Source organism: Amphiura filiformis, chromosome 16 (assembly GCF_039555335.1).
Source record: "Amphiura filiformis chromosome 16, Afil_fr2py, whole genome shotgun sequence".
Classification (NCBI taxonomy): domain Eukaryota; kingdom Metazoa; phylum Echinodermata; class Ophiuroidea; order Amphilepidida; family Amphiuridae; genus Amphiura; species Amphiura filiformis.
This window is the reverse complement of record NC_092643.1, coordinates 33891277-33910375: the sequence shown is the minus strand read 5'-3', so window position 1 is coordinate 33910375 and position 19099 is coordinate 33891277. Positions and strand designations below refer to the sequence as shown.

The window sequence follows — 19099 nt, the reverse complement described above, 5'->3', positions numbered from 1 at the left end:
TTGGGATTACACCTGAGTTAGATCCAATTTTAGAATGCAAAGTTTTAAATTTCAAGTCCAAAAACCTAGATTTCCAAATAGGACACTTCAAATAGGCCTATAGGCCTATAATAGCTCCTAATTCAGTTTAAAGGCCCTTTCAGTGATTTCACAGGAACATTAAAAAAATGGAAATTTGTCAGAGTTGCTTAGAAATAAAGAATAAGTCTACAGAATTTCATTAAACCACTTTTCCCCTGAATACATCGACAAATTAGTCAAAAACAGAAGTTTTAGAAAGGTTTTCTACTTCAACTCAGATCGACTCGAGAAAATCGAGATTTTCGTACAGTGCGCCACCAATCGACTGGAAAAACTTCCTAGTCCAGTGTTTCTAACACAGGGGAAGTAGAGTCTAAATTGATTTAAAACAGACGCTTAATTTTTGTAGTAGAAAACAAAATAAGCAATTAAACGTCACCGAGGCAAACTAACGGTCAATTCAAATATGAAAAACAGTTAAAATTGTGTATTTTGTTTAAAATAGTAGCTACTGATGTAATAAGTAGTAGAAACAATACGCAACGCGTGTTGGTATGGTGGAGAGTGAGCTTCTTTCGATCTCGAGTCGGACTTTTTGTACTGTCAGTATCAAAAGTCCAGATTCATGTAAATGCTTTATTTTGTTTAAAATACACGGCTTTCGACCGAACCACTAGCAGGCTATGTTAGCACATCTATGCCAATTACAAAGGTACCAAAATCTGAATTTTGATGATTTTTACGATCGTCCGGATGAGCAAATCACTGAATGGGCCTTTAATCACCGCAACTGAATAAATTCCTTCATCAAGTTTGAAAAGTTCGTCTAAGAGTGTTCTCTTACTTTTCTTTAATGACTTGGACCATTTTTTCAAAACATTTTTCAACTATCTTAAAAAACAATTATCTAAATTGACAGTAGGCCTTGATGAGAACATGGATCACTTCCAAAACTTTTTGTGGCCCCCTCGTGCTTCTGAAATGAATTTCGTTGATAATCCACTGCAGAGCATTTTTTTGAAACGTGAAATCAGGTGAAATGTCGAGATTTCGATCAGCGGGTATATCAAAACATGGCGACCGACTTGGAGTTATTTTTGACGTGAGCCGTTAGAGAATTAGAGAAATAACAGCTGAAAGCAGTTGTTATTTTGAAAATCAGTGAAGCGGTAAGGCTCTTGAGACACTTGAGAATTGGAAAAGGCATAGTTTGTAGAGTATTACCCTTGTATTAAGGCGCGTGTCAAGTTAGAATTTAATGTAAACATTGCCATATCAGACATTGTACATCATACAGTTAAAGGAGGATTTCGTGATCCTAGCATCCTCTTTTTATGACATTTTTCAGTACATATCCACGAAAAAGGCCTATTCCCAAAATTTCAGTTGATTCCGATTTTGCGTTTGCGAGTTATGCATGATTATGTGTATTACACTGCTCCATAGACAATGCGTTGTAATTTCGTTCTGGTGCACCAGAACGAAATTCGAATTTCACGATATCTTTGCAAAACGAATTAATCTGCAAGAAATATTTTGTACATAAATATTATGTAGCCAGAGGTTCCCAGTGATATAAAAATCTCAACTTTTTTTGAGAAAAGTGGGGGGATGAGGCTGTGGATCACGAAATGCCCCTTTAATACATGTCATGGTCATGCATGGTTAAGCTTATAAATTTTTATTAAATTCATCATCATTCATTCATCATTCATATACGTATAAAAAATAAACTGTAACTCAGTATCTTCATTTATCATTAGGACGTTATTGGATACTAAGTAACACTACGGGATTCTCATGAGAGTAGCAGTGCTGCTACTCTCGAGTACCCACGTCGGCCACCAGACCCTTGTGGCCCAGCAAGCCGGCTGCAACTCGCGAATACCTCGTGGCGTAGGTACTTTGAAGGTACTCGAGTACCGACACTGGTACTCACCTGCCAGGTACTCCACAGCTGAGTACCGACGTCGGTACTCCAGCCGTAAACAATGACGTCACCCATGAGTTCGGGCAACCTTTTAACCTCATCGTTCGTAGAAGTAAAATTCCTTTTTATATGTGGATATGGAACTTAGTCTTTCACTATGATAATAAAGAGTTCAAACTCGGATATTTATCAGTAGCGTGATATTTAATAATTTATTGCTTTTGAATTTCAGTATTTAATACACATAAAAACTTATTATAATGTACAGAATTATTACAGTTATAAAAATAGATAGATTTATTTTTATTTTTCAATCAGTGAATGGGTTTTAACAACATTTTTAAATATAACATTGCTGGAGCTGAAAAAGAACACTGAAGAAGATTCAAGGGCACAGAAACCCCGCACATAAGCTTGACCTTTGACATCCATGTGCGCTCTGACATTGTGTTTACATTTGATTTCAAGACATGGGGAGGCCGTCGGCCGGAGGTGAATGTCCCGGACGCTTTTTTTTTTTTTTTCTGCAACCATAACGGGATGCAAAATATTATCAACCCAGAACACATAGGAAAGGGTTAGGGTTGGTTAGGGCATACGGTTTAGGTTTAGGGTTTAGCGATTACGCCCACGACTATGGTTGGAAAAAATATGCGCCCCGCCTCGGGTGGACTAACTTAGAATTGCAAGTTAAGTCACTCAAATCACAATGCAATATCGCCATGATTTGAGACTTTTTTAAATACTGAGGTTTGGTGGTAAAATCATTTAAAATTTTGTGTTTAATATATTTGTGCTTGATATAACATCCGACCGCAACAAAATCAAGGATCGAATACCTTCCAAAAATGGAAGCGCCAAATTTTTATTCTGCACCCAGGTGGTGTATGACGTGCATTCCCTAATTCAGTAAATTTTCATCGTCAACCGTGTAATTGAATGGGATTATTTTGAAATTTTAAAACGCTTGAAATATCACAAACAAATAGGCCTATGTTGATGAATAATATAAATACAAGCTAAAACCGTTGGGGTTCGATAATGAACCCCACAAAACTAACCGAGTAGGCCTATATGGAAAATGCCATACGGCCGGGCGATTTCACGAGTTGCCGGTTCGATCATGTCATCCGCCGCCTGTCTGCACCCTTGGCTTGCGAAGGTTCACACGGAATTCGAGTCAGGGTCAGAAATTAAAAAAAAAATCTTTTTTTCAATCCAAAACACGGAATACAGCTATATCGGCAGAGGCAAAAGAAACAACCACTCAACAAATACTAAATAGAACATTCGACGTCAAGTTTACAAATAAAGATGCAATTTCACTTTCTAAAATTAGAATTCTCACGACACCCATAGGCCTTCAAAAATGTTTTTTTGACGGCCTATGACGTGACGGACTTGCAACACTCTTGCAAGTGTCTTTAGGTGTCTCTGGGTGTATATTTACTGGTTTGTTACCAGAAAGACAGTTCAATATGGCAAACATCATTTTGGATGACTGATGGGGATGGATCATTTTTCAATATGGGCCCTTGTAAATTTGCACTCCACCCGGTATATTCGTATCACCAGAATTGCTGTGAATCTTGTTTTTTTTCCTTTTTAGCCTAGTATAAACAAACACATTGATTTGGGGGCTTTAAAATATTGTAAAAACTGCAAATTGGCCAAGTAAACACAAAGTTTCACCTTGATTTGTGGCTAGTGTAACATTGAAAATATTCTCACAATAGGGTATATTGCTGATCCATTGATTATCCTTTTCTGGTGCATTGTGGGATAGAAAAGGGGGCAAATCGATCGCTAATTTGCCCCCTTTTCTATCCCACAATGCACCAGAAAAGGATAATTAATGGATCAGCAATATACCCTATTGTTCGAGTATTAAAAACCGGGCCAGAATTATACTCCACCGGAATATTTGTTTATCTTTGACCTCTACAGAGATGCCACTCAGTTTCACTCAAAAAACCTGAAACTGGTGAGAAAAACCTGAAAAAGCATGTGAATGCAGGCCACAAAGCCCCCAAACGGGCTGAAAATGAATAAAAAAGCGGGAATTTGGACTCACTAAAAACCTGGCTAAAACCTGAAAAGTGGCATCTCGGCCTCTATACTCATTAATTTGGTGTAGGCCTAATGGGGTCTATGCCTACTATACATTTTACAGACCGACAGTCAGTGGGAGAGGGGTCCTTATAAGTTTTCCTGGATGTTGATTTTTTTGTTCAATCTTCCGTGACGACAACGAAAAAAAGAACCCGTTCTACGGGCCCGGCGACCGACCCAGAATTTGCGTTTTGGAGAATTTTTTTTAAAATTTGGCTAAAAGCATGTAAAATCAGCCGTTTTGGGGCTAAATTTTACTCATTTTGGCTGAATATTTTTAGAATATGTTTGCAACGGCCTTCCGCCCGTAGAACATGGGGTTTTTATCATCGCCTATAAAGGGGTCAGTCATTATTTTGACGGGTAAGTGCCAGATTCTCCAGCCCCACAGTATTACTTAACAAAGGATATACACATGAATTAAATATTAAAATGACCAGAAATGTCCATGATTTTGGCTCATTTTGTCATGTAATTGAGCCCCGGAGGTAAAATGGGCGTGCAAAAATTGCTCCCCCCTTCCATTGACCAGCCAAAATATATTTGCCCCCCCCGCCGCATATATGGTCATTTTCACGGTAAAGGGTGTAACTTTTGATTTTTAGGGTCAAAATTTCAAACCACTTAAATATGTTTCTGTTTACTGTAATCATGCATAGAAGCAACTTAAATTCCAGTAAAATAGTGTTTCAAGGCTTAAACCTTTTGATTTCTGATAAAAAATTTGACATTTCCATAACATTTTGGTTAAAAAAAAAAAAAAATGTATTTTACATAAGCTCAGAAAATTATGACATGAAAGCTGGAATACATGTGAAATCCCATTCCAAAGTAAGTCAACAGATATAAGTTAAATTTTATACCATGTTTTGCTATGTTTGTAATTGCAATTTTGAAAATTTTTAACATCAAGGGTCATTTGCAATGGAAATTTCCCAACCTTAAACATATTTTTTAAGTTTTAATTGGGTTCCTAAAATAATTTAAATGTCTAACTTCATGTACAAATACTACTTGATGAAAGGAACCTCCCAGCCAAGTTTCACAGAAATTGGAGTTATTTTTTAGAATTGGCAATTCAAGCGATTTGTGTTTCGGAGGCTTCAGTTAACAACACAGGTGATCATAAAAGTAAAATATTTGGCTAACTACTACAAGTTGACATGAAAAAATAGGTAAAAAATATCACAATTACCAATTTTCATGCTTTGCTTCTAAGTATTGAATTTCAGTTGTGACAAAAATTAAATTATCACAGCAAGTCATTTTTTTTTGTTTCGGAGGCTTCATGTTTACAATGGTTAAACATGGCAGAAGTAGTTTTTTTGAAAACAACACTGTTGGGATCATCTAAGCTGTTATTTTCTTGTGTGTATTGAATCAATGATTCTATGCGGCAGATATTGCAGATTTATAACATGATAATTTTTTCACCCATTTGTTAAGTATGGTGTTATTTGCATGTGAAGCCTCAGAATCGGGCTTTCTTGGATATCAGTATATTTTTCAAGCATTAACCATAATATCAATTTTTTTTTTAATTTATGACATTCTGCACATATCATGCAACAATTACAATGCAGATATCAATATGGAACATACCAATTTAGATATGCATAGATGATAATTAAGTTTACTGTTGTTTCGGAGGCTTCATTTGTTTCGGAGGCTTCAATTGTTAACGGAAAGTTTGTATTGGGTCCCATTTTCAAACGGTGATATATATCTCCATGATTTAAAAACAAGTGACTTGAGGATCTACTTTGCTACATTTTGATAAATAGATTGGATGAGCTCTTTTATTTATATTTGCCCAAGCTTGCTGAACAGTTTGTTTGGAGGCTTCAAAAAGTTAACGGAAAATCGGCTCTTTGAAGTCAAGATTTTATAAAAATTTTAAAAGCTTGCAAATCAACTAATTTTTGTTACCCATTTCAAGTTAAGATATCAACTGTTATGAATCAAGAAGAAGTGAAGAAATAACCAAGAATTATGAACCAAAGCTATACCCACAAAGTTTGTTAACAATTGTTAACGGAAAATGAAGCCTCCGAAGCGACAAATATCGAAGTCCGGTTCTCAAAAATACAGGGCTGTTCACAATTAAATCTAATGTGGCAGTGTTTACTGAACATATGACCGTACTTTCAGGATAAGAAAAATTATCCATGAACTAACTGAAGAAAACACAGGGTTTTACAAAAATGTTACTGTTTTTTACAGTTTTTCAAAATGGCAATATTAGGTACATTTAAGCCTGCTAAAAAGAACGCAGTAACTCCCGAAGATGATTATGCTACCCAAGGTAGCTGCTAACTAGATGACTTATGTGGCCAAAAATCATGGAATTCTGTGGCTTTATTAGAAAACTACGGATCAAAATGTTAAAAATCCAAAGTTACACCCTTTACCGTGAAAATGACCATATGCCAAATTTTGGGAATCCCGATTTGCAAACCTTAAAATTTTATGGTCTAGATACATAATGCGAAGCGGTGAACAGAAAAATATTTCCGACGTCACTAAGTAGATTCATCAGATTTGTTGTTAAACATAAAAGATTTCTTTTGAACAAAACCAAAACATTACTCATTATTGACCGTTTTGCCTATCATGGTTGTAGACAACATCAGAAGGATCAACAAACATCATTCTGATGATGCCTACCGACCATGATAGGCGAAACCATTTGTGATGCGATCAATATTGATTTTGAGATATAGCCAAACAAAGCAACTATTTCCTTTTGTTTCCTATTGTTTTGGAAACTCTTAAATTGGTCATATCTTTGGAACTGCATGTTCAATTTCAATGGGGTGTTCTGCAAAATTCAGCTTTGTATAGAATGCTTTTTACTATCGTATAAAAAACTGAAAATTTAATGTTGCAGACTTCCGACTGACTTTCCTTGATCGCATCAATAGTGCAAAAGTTTCAAAAGAAATCTTTTATAACGTTTCCGTACCGCGTACTGTTTTCCTAAGCCTTTTTAGTGCGTTCCTCATGAATGTGTGTCTAAACTAAAATCGTTTGTCCGGGACCCTTTCTGCCAAAAATTACTTGCCCCTTTTTAGCTCCCCAACCAAAATTCTTGCTCCCCAGGGCTCATGATTATTGCACAGGCCCTTAGCCTTACTCAGAGCAGGCAGCACACATAAACGTTGAAAAAATAGTGCATTTGGCCTGGTTCGAACGGCGACCTTCATAATACTATAAAAGACGCTCTAACCATTCTGCAACATGCCTCTGTGGCTCAGTTGGTTAGGCATCATGCTAGTATTACGAAGGTTGCCGGTTCGAACCCGACCAGATGTACTATAGTCCATATACCTTCCTCGAGTCAGTAAAGTGAAATAAAATTTTGAGAATTTCTCAAAAACTATTAATTTTTTCAGGAATCTGTTATGCTAGTTGGATTCCTTGCATCATTTCCTTTCTGAAAATTTATACTTTTGTATACTTCTCATCATTACCTTTAGAGATACAATAAAAAGCAATACCTAAATATTATTACTGACTCGAGGAAGGTATACAGATTATAGTTGTTTGCTATAGGTGGGTTTTTTTCAACGATGTGCGCCGCTGCTCTGTGCACTGGCTGCTCTGGGTAAAGATTAAAATGTGTACATCTCATCAACCCAGAGAACTAAGTATAATAATTTCAATATTATGTATTGGTTCATATTGCAGCCGAGGGGCTGAATTAGCCTACATGATTTTTACACTAATTGCAATACTGAAAAACATGTTTAATTGCACACTAGAAATATGTAAAAACATTTTAACATATAAAGATAAAACAAGATAATAAGAAATTATTCTCAAATGGGAATGTCAGATAAATGCTAATATGGGGAGCCCAAACAAATCAAAGCCTATAGATTGGAAACTACGACTTGAACAACACCTGACAGCCTCCATTTGTTTTTATCAGTCAAAGTGTACATAACATCATAGACTGGGGCTTGTATTGTGCTGGTGCCATCATAGGCTCTGTTCTCACCAACAGTCAAATCAACCACATACTTATCCGAGGCATCAGTGGAATGAATCAGGACCAATGACATTGCCTTGAGGAACACCACAATTTAAGTAAGACCCCTGGTCTGAATATTCATCTTTATATTTCAATGACTCTTTTCATTAAATTTAATTTTTTATCAGTCATGGTTTTCCCTCCAACATTTGTAGATAAATGATGCATGAATTTCAAACATTGTGCGATATTTGTCGTTGGAGCTTGCAATTTAGTTCTTTAAGACTTTAAGGGATCAGAAAAACTTCGGTAGAAAAAATACACCTTACTCAGAAAAAAGTTAAAAGCCCTACAAAGTATTCATCATGTCATCATGTACCGAAACATCTTAGATGGTGCAAACTATTCATTATTTGAATTGGTATCAAAAACCATACAGTTAGAGTAACTGTTTAGGAAAATCTTAAAGAGTGTTTGAAATTTTATCCCCATGGAACCAAAAATGTGACCCTTGAAATGTTTGTTTATATTAAAATAGAGAACATAGTGCTTTTATAGATCAAACAATACTTTTTCAGATTCATTATGATCAGAGGAATACTTTGGTGTGGTTTTTAACAAGATATGAAATTTGACGCCTGTTTAACCTTTAATTCTTTTCTGACCAAGATGCATTGTTGTCACCAAAGTTTTTCTTATTCTTTGAGGTATGATATTAAAGCTGATGGGTTGGGTTCTTGATGTCTTGATATTGTGCAACTGTGCCCTATAGGTCAGTTTCACTGTGGTACAATATCCAATTGCCAAATGAAGATATTTCATGTAGGGACGATCATCCATCCTATTCTCTGGTCTTTAGCTTGTTGCTGTATCTAGGCCAGTTCCTTCCTGTGCAATGTGCAAATTTTCATCTGAAAAAAGGAACATAATTAAAGACAAGTTTAGACAAGACATTTTAATACTAATACTAAAACAAGTCTAAAATGGAAAGTGCACAAAGACTGTTTAAAGATGTTTGTTTGATTCAGTATTTGTATTACTATTTCATTAATGGGACATTCAGAGATTCTGAGTTTTATGATTCTAAAGATTTTCAGGAAAGATCGTTTTCATATAGTCACATGAGATCATAATCATCTTTTAGTAAATTGTGCATTCCAAGGGCACTTGTTTGTTTATTATTATTAACGGGACATTCAAGAGATTTTGAGTTTTATTGTAAATACAAATTTAGTTTTATGGCGACCCTACATACATACACACATCAAAAGTAGTGGAAAAGTCATTTCGCATGTCACGTGGAACATTATCGTTTAGTGCCTTGTCACATGGCAGGGATCATTGTCTTTTAATAGTGAAATTATGATTGTACCACTACCACATCATGAAATCAAAATATTAGCATGTGCCTTAAAATCAAAAACTTACACATACCAGGTCTTTTATATGGAACACAATCTGTTCGTTCTGGACTAAACTCTGTAGACGAGAGCGTTAGTTGCATCGACACATTCTCCTCACAACTATCATGTGGCTAAGTTGCTGCAACAGTTCACTTCAAGGCACCGACCTAATTGAATGAGGAAAGTACAAGAAACATGATTTGTACCGGTATGTTGTTATTTTATTAGCCAAGCCGATAGTAGGCCTAACTTTTCAGAATTTAATACTGACCTGACCCGTGACCTGAATAGTCTTTAAAAATTTAAGATAGGCCTAAGCCTTATATAATAGCCTGCCCTATTATTTATCAATTAGCCTAGGCCTCAGTGTTTTTACCCTTCAATCTTTTAATGACATGTCATTTGACTAAAATAGTAAGCCCGGCCTCAACTTCCTATTCAAGCCTAATCTGTGCAAGCCTAGCTGCCCTAGGCATGTGCCCTCTACACAAGGTGTATCTTCTTTGATCCAGACTACACACACATATACATTGATTGTCACTGACAGGCCTATTGTGAACCAAAATTGCTGTAATAGCCTAGAAATCATACAAAAAGGTGACCCTTTTAGACTAGTCCTAGCTAGCCTAAGTTAGGCACAGATCGTAGGCTATGTTTATACTGTATCACCTGTTTGCCAGACTATGACGTGTTTATTTATATTCTGAACTGAAGTTTTAGTAGATTTAATAACGGCCTCTCAGTTTGCCCGATCATATTCATTTTTTGCACAATTTCTTATGCTTGCATCGTATATGTCCAATCCGCACACATATATCATTTGTGTCTCGCATTGTCTTTAATACGCCCTGCTAGGCCACGGTGGCACTGTAGTGAGGGGCACGGACAAGGTGGCACACGTACAGTGGCCTAAAACTTTGACCCCCCAGCAACATTACATGAACTTGATGAAGGAAGGAGTCTGCCCCAATCACCTTGTCCTTGAAAGAGAGATGGGCACTCCTGCCTGTTTGTTTGTTTGTTTACCCAGGTTGCTCCGTGAGGAACACATGCTAATGTTAATTAACACAGGCGTGTCCCCTTTTTTAGGGCGACAAATCCGCATAGATAGGCCTCTCACTCATTTTTTTATTATTTAATTTAGTCTAGCATGTCCAGATATTTAATTACGCCTAATACACATTTAAACTGTCACTGAACAGAGAATACTCCCGGGATGACTCGAATCACAGTGACAGTATGCTTTTAAAGTTTTTTATCATGTTTATAGGCTAGGCTAGCCTGGCAATAATGTGCATTTTACATCTGTCAACATACAGTTTAACAGTAACAAAAGCACCACGTACATGACGTATTCATGGTATTATAAATAATATTAATTAGCACGTTTTTTAATATCAAACTGGTGATGAATTGAGAATAAAGCTTACTTAAGTTATCGGCTTCAGTTACTTACCTAACATTCGAGACAACTGAAGTGGTTATACTGTGACGAAAAATGCCAAAAACACCAACGGAAAATCACGGAGTATGCAACCCACATCACATACAGTCCAATAGGAAAATTGCGTGTGTTATCTACGGTGATTTGGCGAACCTTTCTTTCCAAAATCTTTTACAATTCAAGAGTTACTGTGTGCCCAATATGATCTAAGTCAGCAACTCTTTACATGCACAACATTTGAAGACATAAACATCAGGAAATTTTGACTTTTTTTGGTTTAAAAACTGAGAAAATGATGATGTTTCTTCGTAACTCGTCGTCACGGCCAAATATGAGTGAGTACGCAGCATCACGGTGATCGCTGGGCGATTCGATTTATAGGAATGCAAAAACACGACAAGAGTACCTTCATTGCTACTTCACACATGGGGTACACAGTAGGTGACACATGAGGTACACAGTAGGTGACACATGGGTACACAGTAGGTGCGGCTACTGTGCAGGTACTTCCATGGAAGGACTCGTAGCAGCACCCACACGATGGTCTTCCGATAAGTCACCTACTCGGCACACCGCAGTTGACTCGGAGGTGACGATGGTGGAGTACCGACATAGGTACTCAACTACGGGAGTATCTACAGTATGGTGGCCGACGCTGGTACTTTGGTGTAGTACCAACGTCGGCTACCACGGGATGGGGTACTCGGTAGTAGCAGCAGTAGTACCTGCAAAGTACCAGTGCAGCAGAGGTACACCGTCGCCAGGAATCTTGTAGTGAACTTAGTATTCAAGTAGTTTTAAAGAATTATGAAGCTTTCCTTTTTAAAAAGAGAAAATGTGAAAATTTAAATTATAATTATTGCATTTCCAGTTTGCCAAAAATGCCTTGGTTTCCCACAAAATATCATATCAGCACATAATGAATTATAGGTTAATAATGAACTTGAGCCCAGAAGGGGGGGAGTGCATTAGATGCATCTACATCAGCGCAAGTGCATTATTTCTCGAGAAACAAGTAATACAAGTTCATACATACTCACGATATAACGACGTTTCTGATTGGATTTGCGCCCTTTTTTGCTGGTCATAAATACCGTTTATGACCAGTACGCAGGGCATAAACAATCTGCGTCACGCAGCATTGGAACCCAATTAACGCGAAACACGATTTGCTAGTGTTGCGTACACGCGCATGTCACCACGCCCATCACACGCGGATCGCAAGAGATGAACGCGTTGACTCCCGGCCATTGACCTCACGAGCTGCTTCCTGCAAGTAGGCCTACTCATTTTCTCCCAGGAAAGCGGAATGAAAATGTTATTTAAACTTGTAAACCTTATTATTTTCATTTGTTTTGGATTGCTAACAATGTTCAGAATGTTGGGTATGTATGAACGGGGTTCATTCATAGGATTTCGGGCATGATCGGTGATTTATGCCCTCGGCTCACGCCTCGGGCATAAACAGCGATCACGCCCTCAATCCTATGAATGAACCCCTAATTAATGAACCTATTTCATACACGAGAAGAAAACAAACACGTGATATTTGATGTTCTTAATCTTATAACAAAATTATCACTAAAAATATTGGAAAATAGAACCAAATATAAATGTACGTCGAACAACTGAATAGAAGCACAACGTATGGACCAATATATTTTTGTAAACATTTTAGGCCTATAACAAAATGTATATTTCGTACAAATTGTACAACTATAGTTTCTACCCTATGACCTATAAAAGTTACCTGTTATCAAAGTGTCCGCAAAAAACTGGTCATCGCAAGTATCTTTGATGCTGAAAACGAAGGATATTCATGCAGGGATAGGCCAAAAACCTTACCTCGATCGTAAAATCCAGCCGATGCATGTCATAAATAATTCATCATTCCATTCAGTGATTGTGTCCATGTATTGTTATTGCACCTGCGATCTCGCGCGAGAGCAGTTGTCAAGCTGAATTTATACTCGATCGCTGGATCACCACGTGAATTCGCCTCTCAAAAACCTCTAAGAGGTTGTTGCATCGGGCACGCTGACTGGCTTAGCAATTATCAAAGTAGTTTTGTAAACCTATCAGGTTAGACGTACTTTACTGGCGAGTCACATTAATTAATACCGTAAAAGGCCGTCGCGTTCATTGATTGGCTTACGATTTCAAAGAATGGCTTTTGCAACCAATCACAATAGGCCTACGGGTTATATGACGCCCGTCGGAAATTTTGCATACGTCCACGATGACGTCATGCCCCAGCGCCACGAGACTGGCTTTTCTGCGAAAGCGAGTGAGTTGTATAAAGTCAGTTTAACACCTGTGATTTAATGGAGCACATCCACAGCGCATTTGACAGATAAAAATGAAATTGGCAATTCTGAGCAACAGGATTCCATGAAATGGACGATTATGTAAGTTATTATACAGGATCGGTAATAATTAACAGCTGGTCTGCTGTATTAAAGTGCATATTGAAGTTTGTAAGTTTGTGACTTCGTATGTTATGTGCAATTGATATTATAGGAAGCTTAAATTGGCAGGCTCTCATGCAATGTATCCGTCTCTTCCGAACATATATGGACGTTCAGGGCAAGTCATACTGAAGTATGACTTGCCCACACAGGGTATAATATAAATGCATCAACCCGCCGGAAAAATGAATCAAGCCTACGAGACGCGAACGCGCGCAAAAACACTGCACGTAGTACGCGGAGTGCAATTAGACACAATCAATGCATGGTTTGGATTTTTCTAACGCTTGCTCTGATTGGTTCTCGCTATCTAAGACTGTATGAAGACTGTTTCCTGAACTCATTTATTCCAATAATGACAAGAGACTGGAACACACTACCTCGACACATCACCAGCATCAACGACATCGCGACAGTAACCTCTTCCAGCAAGCAATAACAAACCTCTACCTCAAATAACTCTTCTCATATAGCACATCACCAACCCTATCCACATTACCCTTTCACCAAAGGGTGTTGGATCTACAAGACAAGACAAGAATGATACTGATTTGTTTGCATTTTTATTACAAGAATATTCCAAGTAACTCTACTTAATTAGCATCATTTTGATGGTTTTTAATAAATTCTTCATTAAACTTGGTGACTTTTTTCTGTAATTTGTGAAATTTAGGTCAACATGTTTGATGTCCCTGTTACATACATAGTGAAATCTCGCTTTCAGTCTTTTGTATAAAACTGTTAAATATGTCACTTGATCTGATCATAAAGAAAACTTGCAATATACACTTTACCATTTAAAATAAGTACCTGTATTTTGGTGTCCCCTATTACATTGTGAACCTTGGTTTTCCACTATTCTGGTAGAAAATGTTATATTTTGAACCTGCTACAGCTCAGGAATAGGCTTTATAGGATCATATAATATAACCACAGGAAAAGCTTGTTTTGGGGAAAAATACAAATTCATTGATTTAGGGCTAAAAATATTTTTTACATTACACTGTTACATTACAGTCGGTACCCTTTTATAAATAAACACCCATGTCAAATTTGTTTATTTAACCAGCAACCTGTTTACATGTCTGACTAGAGCTGATTGTTGATGATATTTATTATTTGGTGCAAATCTCAGAATTAGGTAAATTTTACTGTACATGTACACTTGCCCATGTTGGTGTTTTGGAATCATCTCGTACCAGAAAAAAGCTTTAATGGAATGAATATTTGGGCAGCATGATCCAATTTTTTTTTTGAATGAGTATTAGAAACCATTCATAATAACATGCGCTGAAAGCTTGAAATTTGTCACAGTCATGGTTTTGAGCACATTTGATCATTTTTACCAGGTAAAACAACATTCAAGTATTTTTGAATGGGAGAGTAAAATAAGAAGATTGAAGAACATAGAATGCTTGAGTTAAAAGGTTGCTATTTGGTAATACTTGAACTATTGCGATTTGGGAGTGACGTTGACTTGCCTTTGATGAAAAGCTTGTGTTTACGCAACTTACATGTATGGCACTCGTATCAGGAAAGTATCTGGCAGTTGGGTCACCCAACCCATAGATTTGATTGATTTTAATACCAAAGAGATACGTTCGATTTGAAATTACTTGGTACTCTAGGTCGGTAAATATGAGTAAGATTTAATCTTTCCCTAGAGAAGTCCTTTTCAGGGGGCTGAGCTTTCGGTACTCTAGCGAATGCCATCTTCAGAGATGGAGATCTTCAAAGAGGTACGTTCATGGAATGCAAAAATAGCATGCCAACATGTACCTCTGGATTAATTCTGTGTTTGTTTGTAATAGCAGCATGGATACTGATATTTGTTTGTAATGTTTTTCCTTTGTGATACAATCTTCAAATTTCAGATACATGTCAAAATGAGTCATAATGATGAATCAGTCCTTGCCACATGTATGGACAATGGTTGGAAGTCATCGTCGCTGGATAACTTGACATTCCGGTCATCGCCAGGGTCGCCAATAGCTGCATCTACGGTAGCAAGACCAGTTACAAAGAATCCGGAAGAAAACAAAAGGTAAGAATAAATTAATACATCAGTAACGTCACCAGATTAAGATTCACCATCGCAAATAATAAAGGAGACAAAAGTGATCTTGCCTGGGAATCAAACCCAGGAGCTTAGGGGATTTCTCTGTCAAATTATATTCTGACCGCTAAAGTCTGATTGTAAACCGGGAAGTGAACTGGAAGTCATAGTACCTAAGTTCATAGTTCAGTCATTTAGTTATCATTCTAAAAATGACCTCTAATAAATGTCCCCTTTTGGAAAATGCAACACCTGCCTCCAGGGGGTGACTATTCGAAGATATTTTATACATGACCCATCTTATACCTCCTCTACCTAACATTGAGCTGAAAGATCTACAATGTATAATGGGCTATTTTATTCCAGTTGAAATCCATATGCCCCCTATGGAAGACATGACCTTAAGGTGGTACTACACCCCTTGATAAATTTGTGATTATTTTTGCATTTTTCTCAAAAAACAATAACACACTGGTAACAAAAGGTATGTATATTATAGGGGCAAGGAATCCAGTTACTACACTGAAATTTCAGTGACTCAAGACAAGCGGTATGTTATTTATGATAAGAAAAGAGTACCGCTAGAATGTTATTCATTTCTTAACATATATAATGAACCACTTGTCTTGAATCACTGATATTTCAGTGAAGTAATTGGATTCCTTGCCCCTATAATATACATAACATTTGTTACCAGTTTGTAGTTATTTTTGAGAAAAATGCAAGCAAAATTAGTCACAAAATTTATCACGGGGTGTAGTACCACCTTAATCTCTCATACATGGGGTGTGCATTTCAAATGGGGTTACCTGACTGTGTGATCCCATTTGAAATCTACACTCCCTGTGTGGTAGATTAAGGTCATGTCTTCCATAGGGGGTGTATGGATTTAAACAGGAATAGCCCAATGTCTTTGGAATATTTCAACCCCATGAGAACTACCTGCTGATTGGCTAAAATGAATATTTTGTACAATTTTGAACCAATCAATGAGGTTATTAATAAGATCATCTGCAAATGCAAAAGTTTGACCATAAATAGTTTAAAGCCTAGTCATAATTGGCAATTGAAATGAGCATTTCAAGTTATCAACCAATCAGATATGCTGTTAGATGACAAGTAGTGTCCAGGGGTTAAGGACTTGCTCTAGTTTTAATTTTTTATCTTCTAGAATCACTAATGATCCAGAATTACGTGGGTCCTTGTACGGAGCACAGGATGCCTTTGAACAAGCTGAAAAGAGGAAACCATCGAGGAAGACTCACTTCAATCTGAGTCCAGTTCATAGTCCTTCAACTTCCACACAGCAGCCAATGAAAGAATCAGAAACTGTTAAGAAGAAAGGGACAAGAACATTTGCTTTTGAGTTTGACAGTGAAAATACAAGGTAATAATTCTAATTGTTTGAAAGTCGTTCCAATTTGAGTTAGATCACTTATATCATTTCGATATCAAAAGTAACTGGGTCATTTAAACATCCATACATATAACATTTCCCTATTCATAGTAAGATGCCTATAACTTTAAAACTATTAATCGTATGATTTGGTATTTGGTAAATTCAGAAACAACAACTCCAATTTTTATGCAACTTTCAAAAATGAAATTCTAAACATCAATTACATGCAACACCAACTTTAACAGAATCAGGCATATAATAATGATTGTTGATGAAAATATTGATTTTCAGACCCCCTCAGACCCCCGATCCAAATACGGTACTTGTTTTGGCCGGCACCTACTCATTTTTTGGCCAATTTGGATGAAAAAAAGTGTCAAAATGCTCACAGGAGATCATTCCGCATCAAATAAGCAGGTTCCTTCAGAAATTTGAAACATCACCCTTTTTTAAAGGCTGTTTTACCTACCCCTATTTTTAGGCACTTATTTTACGACTCTTTACGTACCCACAATGTGTCAGAGGTGACAACAAGTAAAACTTCACATCTATCCGATCTTCGTCTGGGAAACATTCAAATAATGTTATCTTTGCCAATTATTTTCATCTCTTTTCAATCTTGGACACATTATTCATCGGTTAAGGATTCTGAATCACCCTATAATTTGCATTTTTATGCCAGTGACAAGTTACATGTATGTTCAGCAATATTAACATCCTTTGTCATTTTTAATGTATTTTCAGTGATGTGCAGGACTTTTTACGCACACACAACGTGTCAGAAATGCTTGAAAAGGTCGACTACTCCACCAGTCAGCTCTCGACAAATCGCTCCTCTTCCAACAATGAGGTTCCAGCATTGCCAAATCCTGTTCCCAGCAGAACCTCACTGACCATAGGAGGTGGGATGCTAGGATCACAAGAGTGGATGGGGTTAAATGGCGATATACCGCTGGATACAAGAGAGAGTTTGATGAGCATAGGAACAGAGATTAGTGAGGTATCATCATTGGGTATACTGCAAGATGATGATATGGGTGAGTAGGGTGTTTGTTTCTATGTGTTTTGAGCAGTATAACCCCATTGCCGATTGGTCAAAAAGAAGTTTTCATTATCAATTGGCCCAATCAGCAACATTGTAAGAATAATTTCACCTCGCAAAAAAATTGGGGTGAATTATTTGCAAAGCTCTATTCTGATTGGTGATTAAAGTGAAGATGTCATGTAATTGACCAACCAGAGGCAATGTTAGATTGGCAGGTAGTGCTCAAGGGGTTAAAATTAAAGCTTGGTTTAGGGCTCATATTGAAATACCCTACCACGTTTTCACATAGAAAGAAGGCAGGATTCCCTCGCTAAGAGCGCGCCGCAGGAAAGCTCGGTCATAAAACGGATGGATTATATGCATCAGTGATACACCCTGTCCAGGATTTTAACAAAAGAAGGCTAGCACAGGAAAGCTGCAGGATGGCGCACACCTTCCTGTGTAAGGGAATTTCAATATGAGCCCTTATGGGGAATTATTGGCTATATTCTGTTTATAATACACAACCCCATTAAAGATTAGAAGAATTACAAGCAATAAGGCGACGAAAAAAAGAAACCATGTTCTACAGGCGGACGGACCTTTCAAGTAGGGTCGGTCGATCTGCCTCTTTTTCTTTCTTTTTTTTGAAATGACTCAAAAAATCACAGAAATCTGTAAATAATTTGCAATTTGAGAAAATACACAAAAAAATTGTTCCTGAAATTTCCGAAATTTGGGTCGGCATTCATTTGTACAGGAAAATTTGTTCCCCCAATTTGTTCAAAATCTGGGTCGGTCGGGCCCGTAAAACAGGGTTTTCTTTTTTCGTCGCCTAAATACCTGAATTTTGTAAAATTTTGCTACATTTTGTGAAATGGTTGATTCCCAAAACTCTGAAATTAGTGTGAAAGTTTTTGGAACAATAATTTCCAATGAATGGCCAATGGTGGTAAGTAAAAGCACAATATTTTTGAAATGTCCAATGTCTTCACTGGGTTCAATTCACACTCCCTCTGTGGGAGATTATAATGGAAATTCAAATTGAATGAACGCAGCTTTCAATAGCGTGACGAACATTTGCGTACACTGTGTGATGTACGCCAGCATGTGCGACTGTGCGTGAGTAACGCGGAAGTGAATCCAACCATGCCAACGCACTCGTGATTGGTTAGCATTGTATCCAAGGTCGTATGCGTTCGCTAGAAGTTTGAAATACGCGATATACAATCGCGGTTGGATCGAGTACAGCTATTGAAAGCTGCG

The 19099-nt window shown here is 37.2% G+C and overlaps 1 protein-coding gene and 1 long non-coding RNA gene across 2 annotated transcripts in view; one reads left to right on the top strand and one right to left on the bottom strand.

Moving 5' to 3' along the window:
• Nucleotides 1-1094: 1094 nt before the first annotated feature.
• LOC140172576 (uncharacterized) overlaps nt 1095-19099 on the top strand; it is a 65087-nt gene continuing 47082 nt past the window's right edge. Inside the window, 4 exon segments of the mRNA XM_072195718.1 lie at nt 1095-1190; nt 15229-15398; nt 16582-16797; nt 17554-17846. Of these exon segments, the coding sequence (XP_072051819.1) occupies nt 15241-15398; nt 16582-16797; nt 17554-17846 (667 nt within the window). The 5' untranslated portion in view covers nt 1095-1190; nt 15229-15240.
• Nucleotides 7796-9528, bottom strand: LOC140135902 (uncharacterized). Its single transcript, XR_011856584.1, has 2 exons — nt 9474-9528; nt 7796-8950 (listed from the first exon to the last, which is right to left on the bottom strand). It is a non-coding gene; the product is annotated as an uncharacterized lncRNA (long non-coding RNA).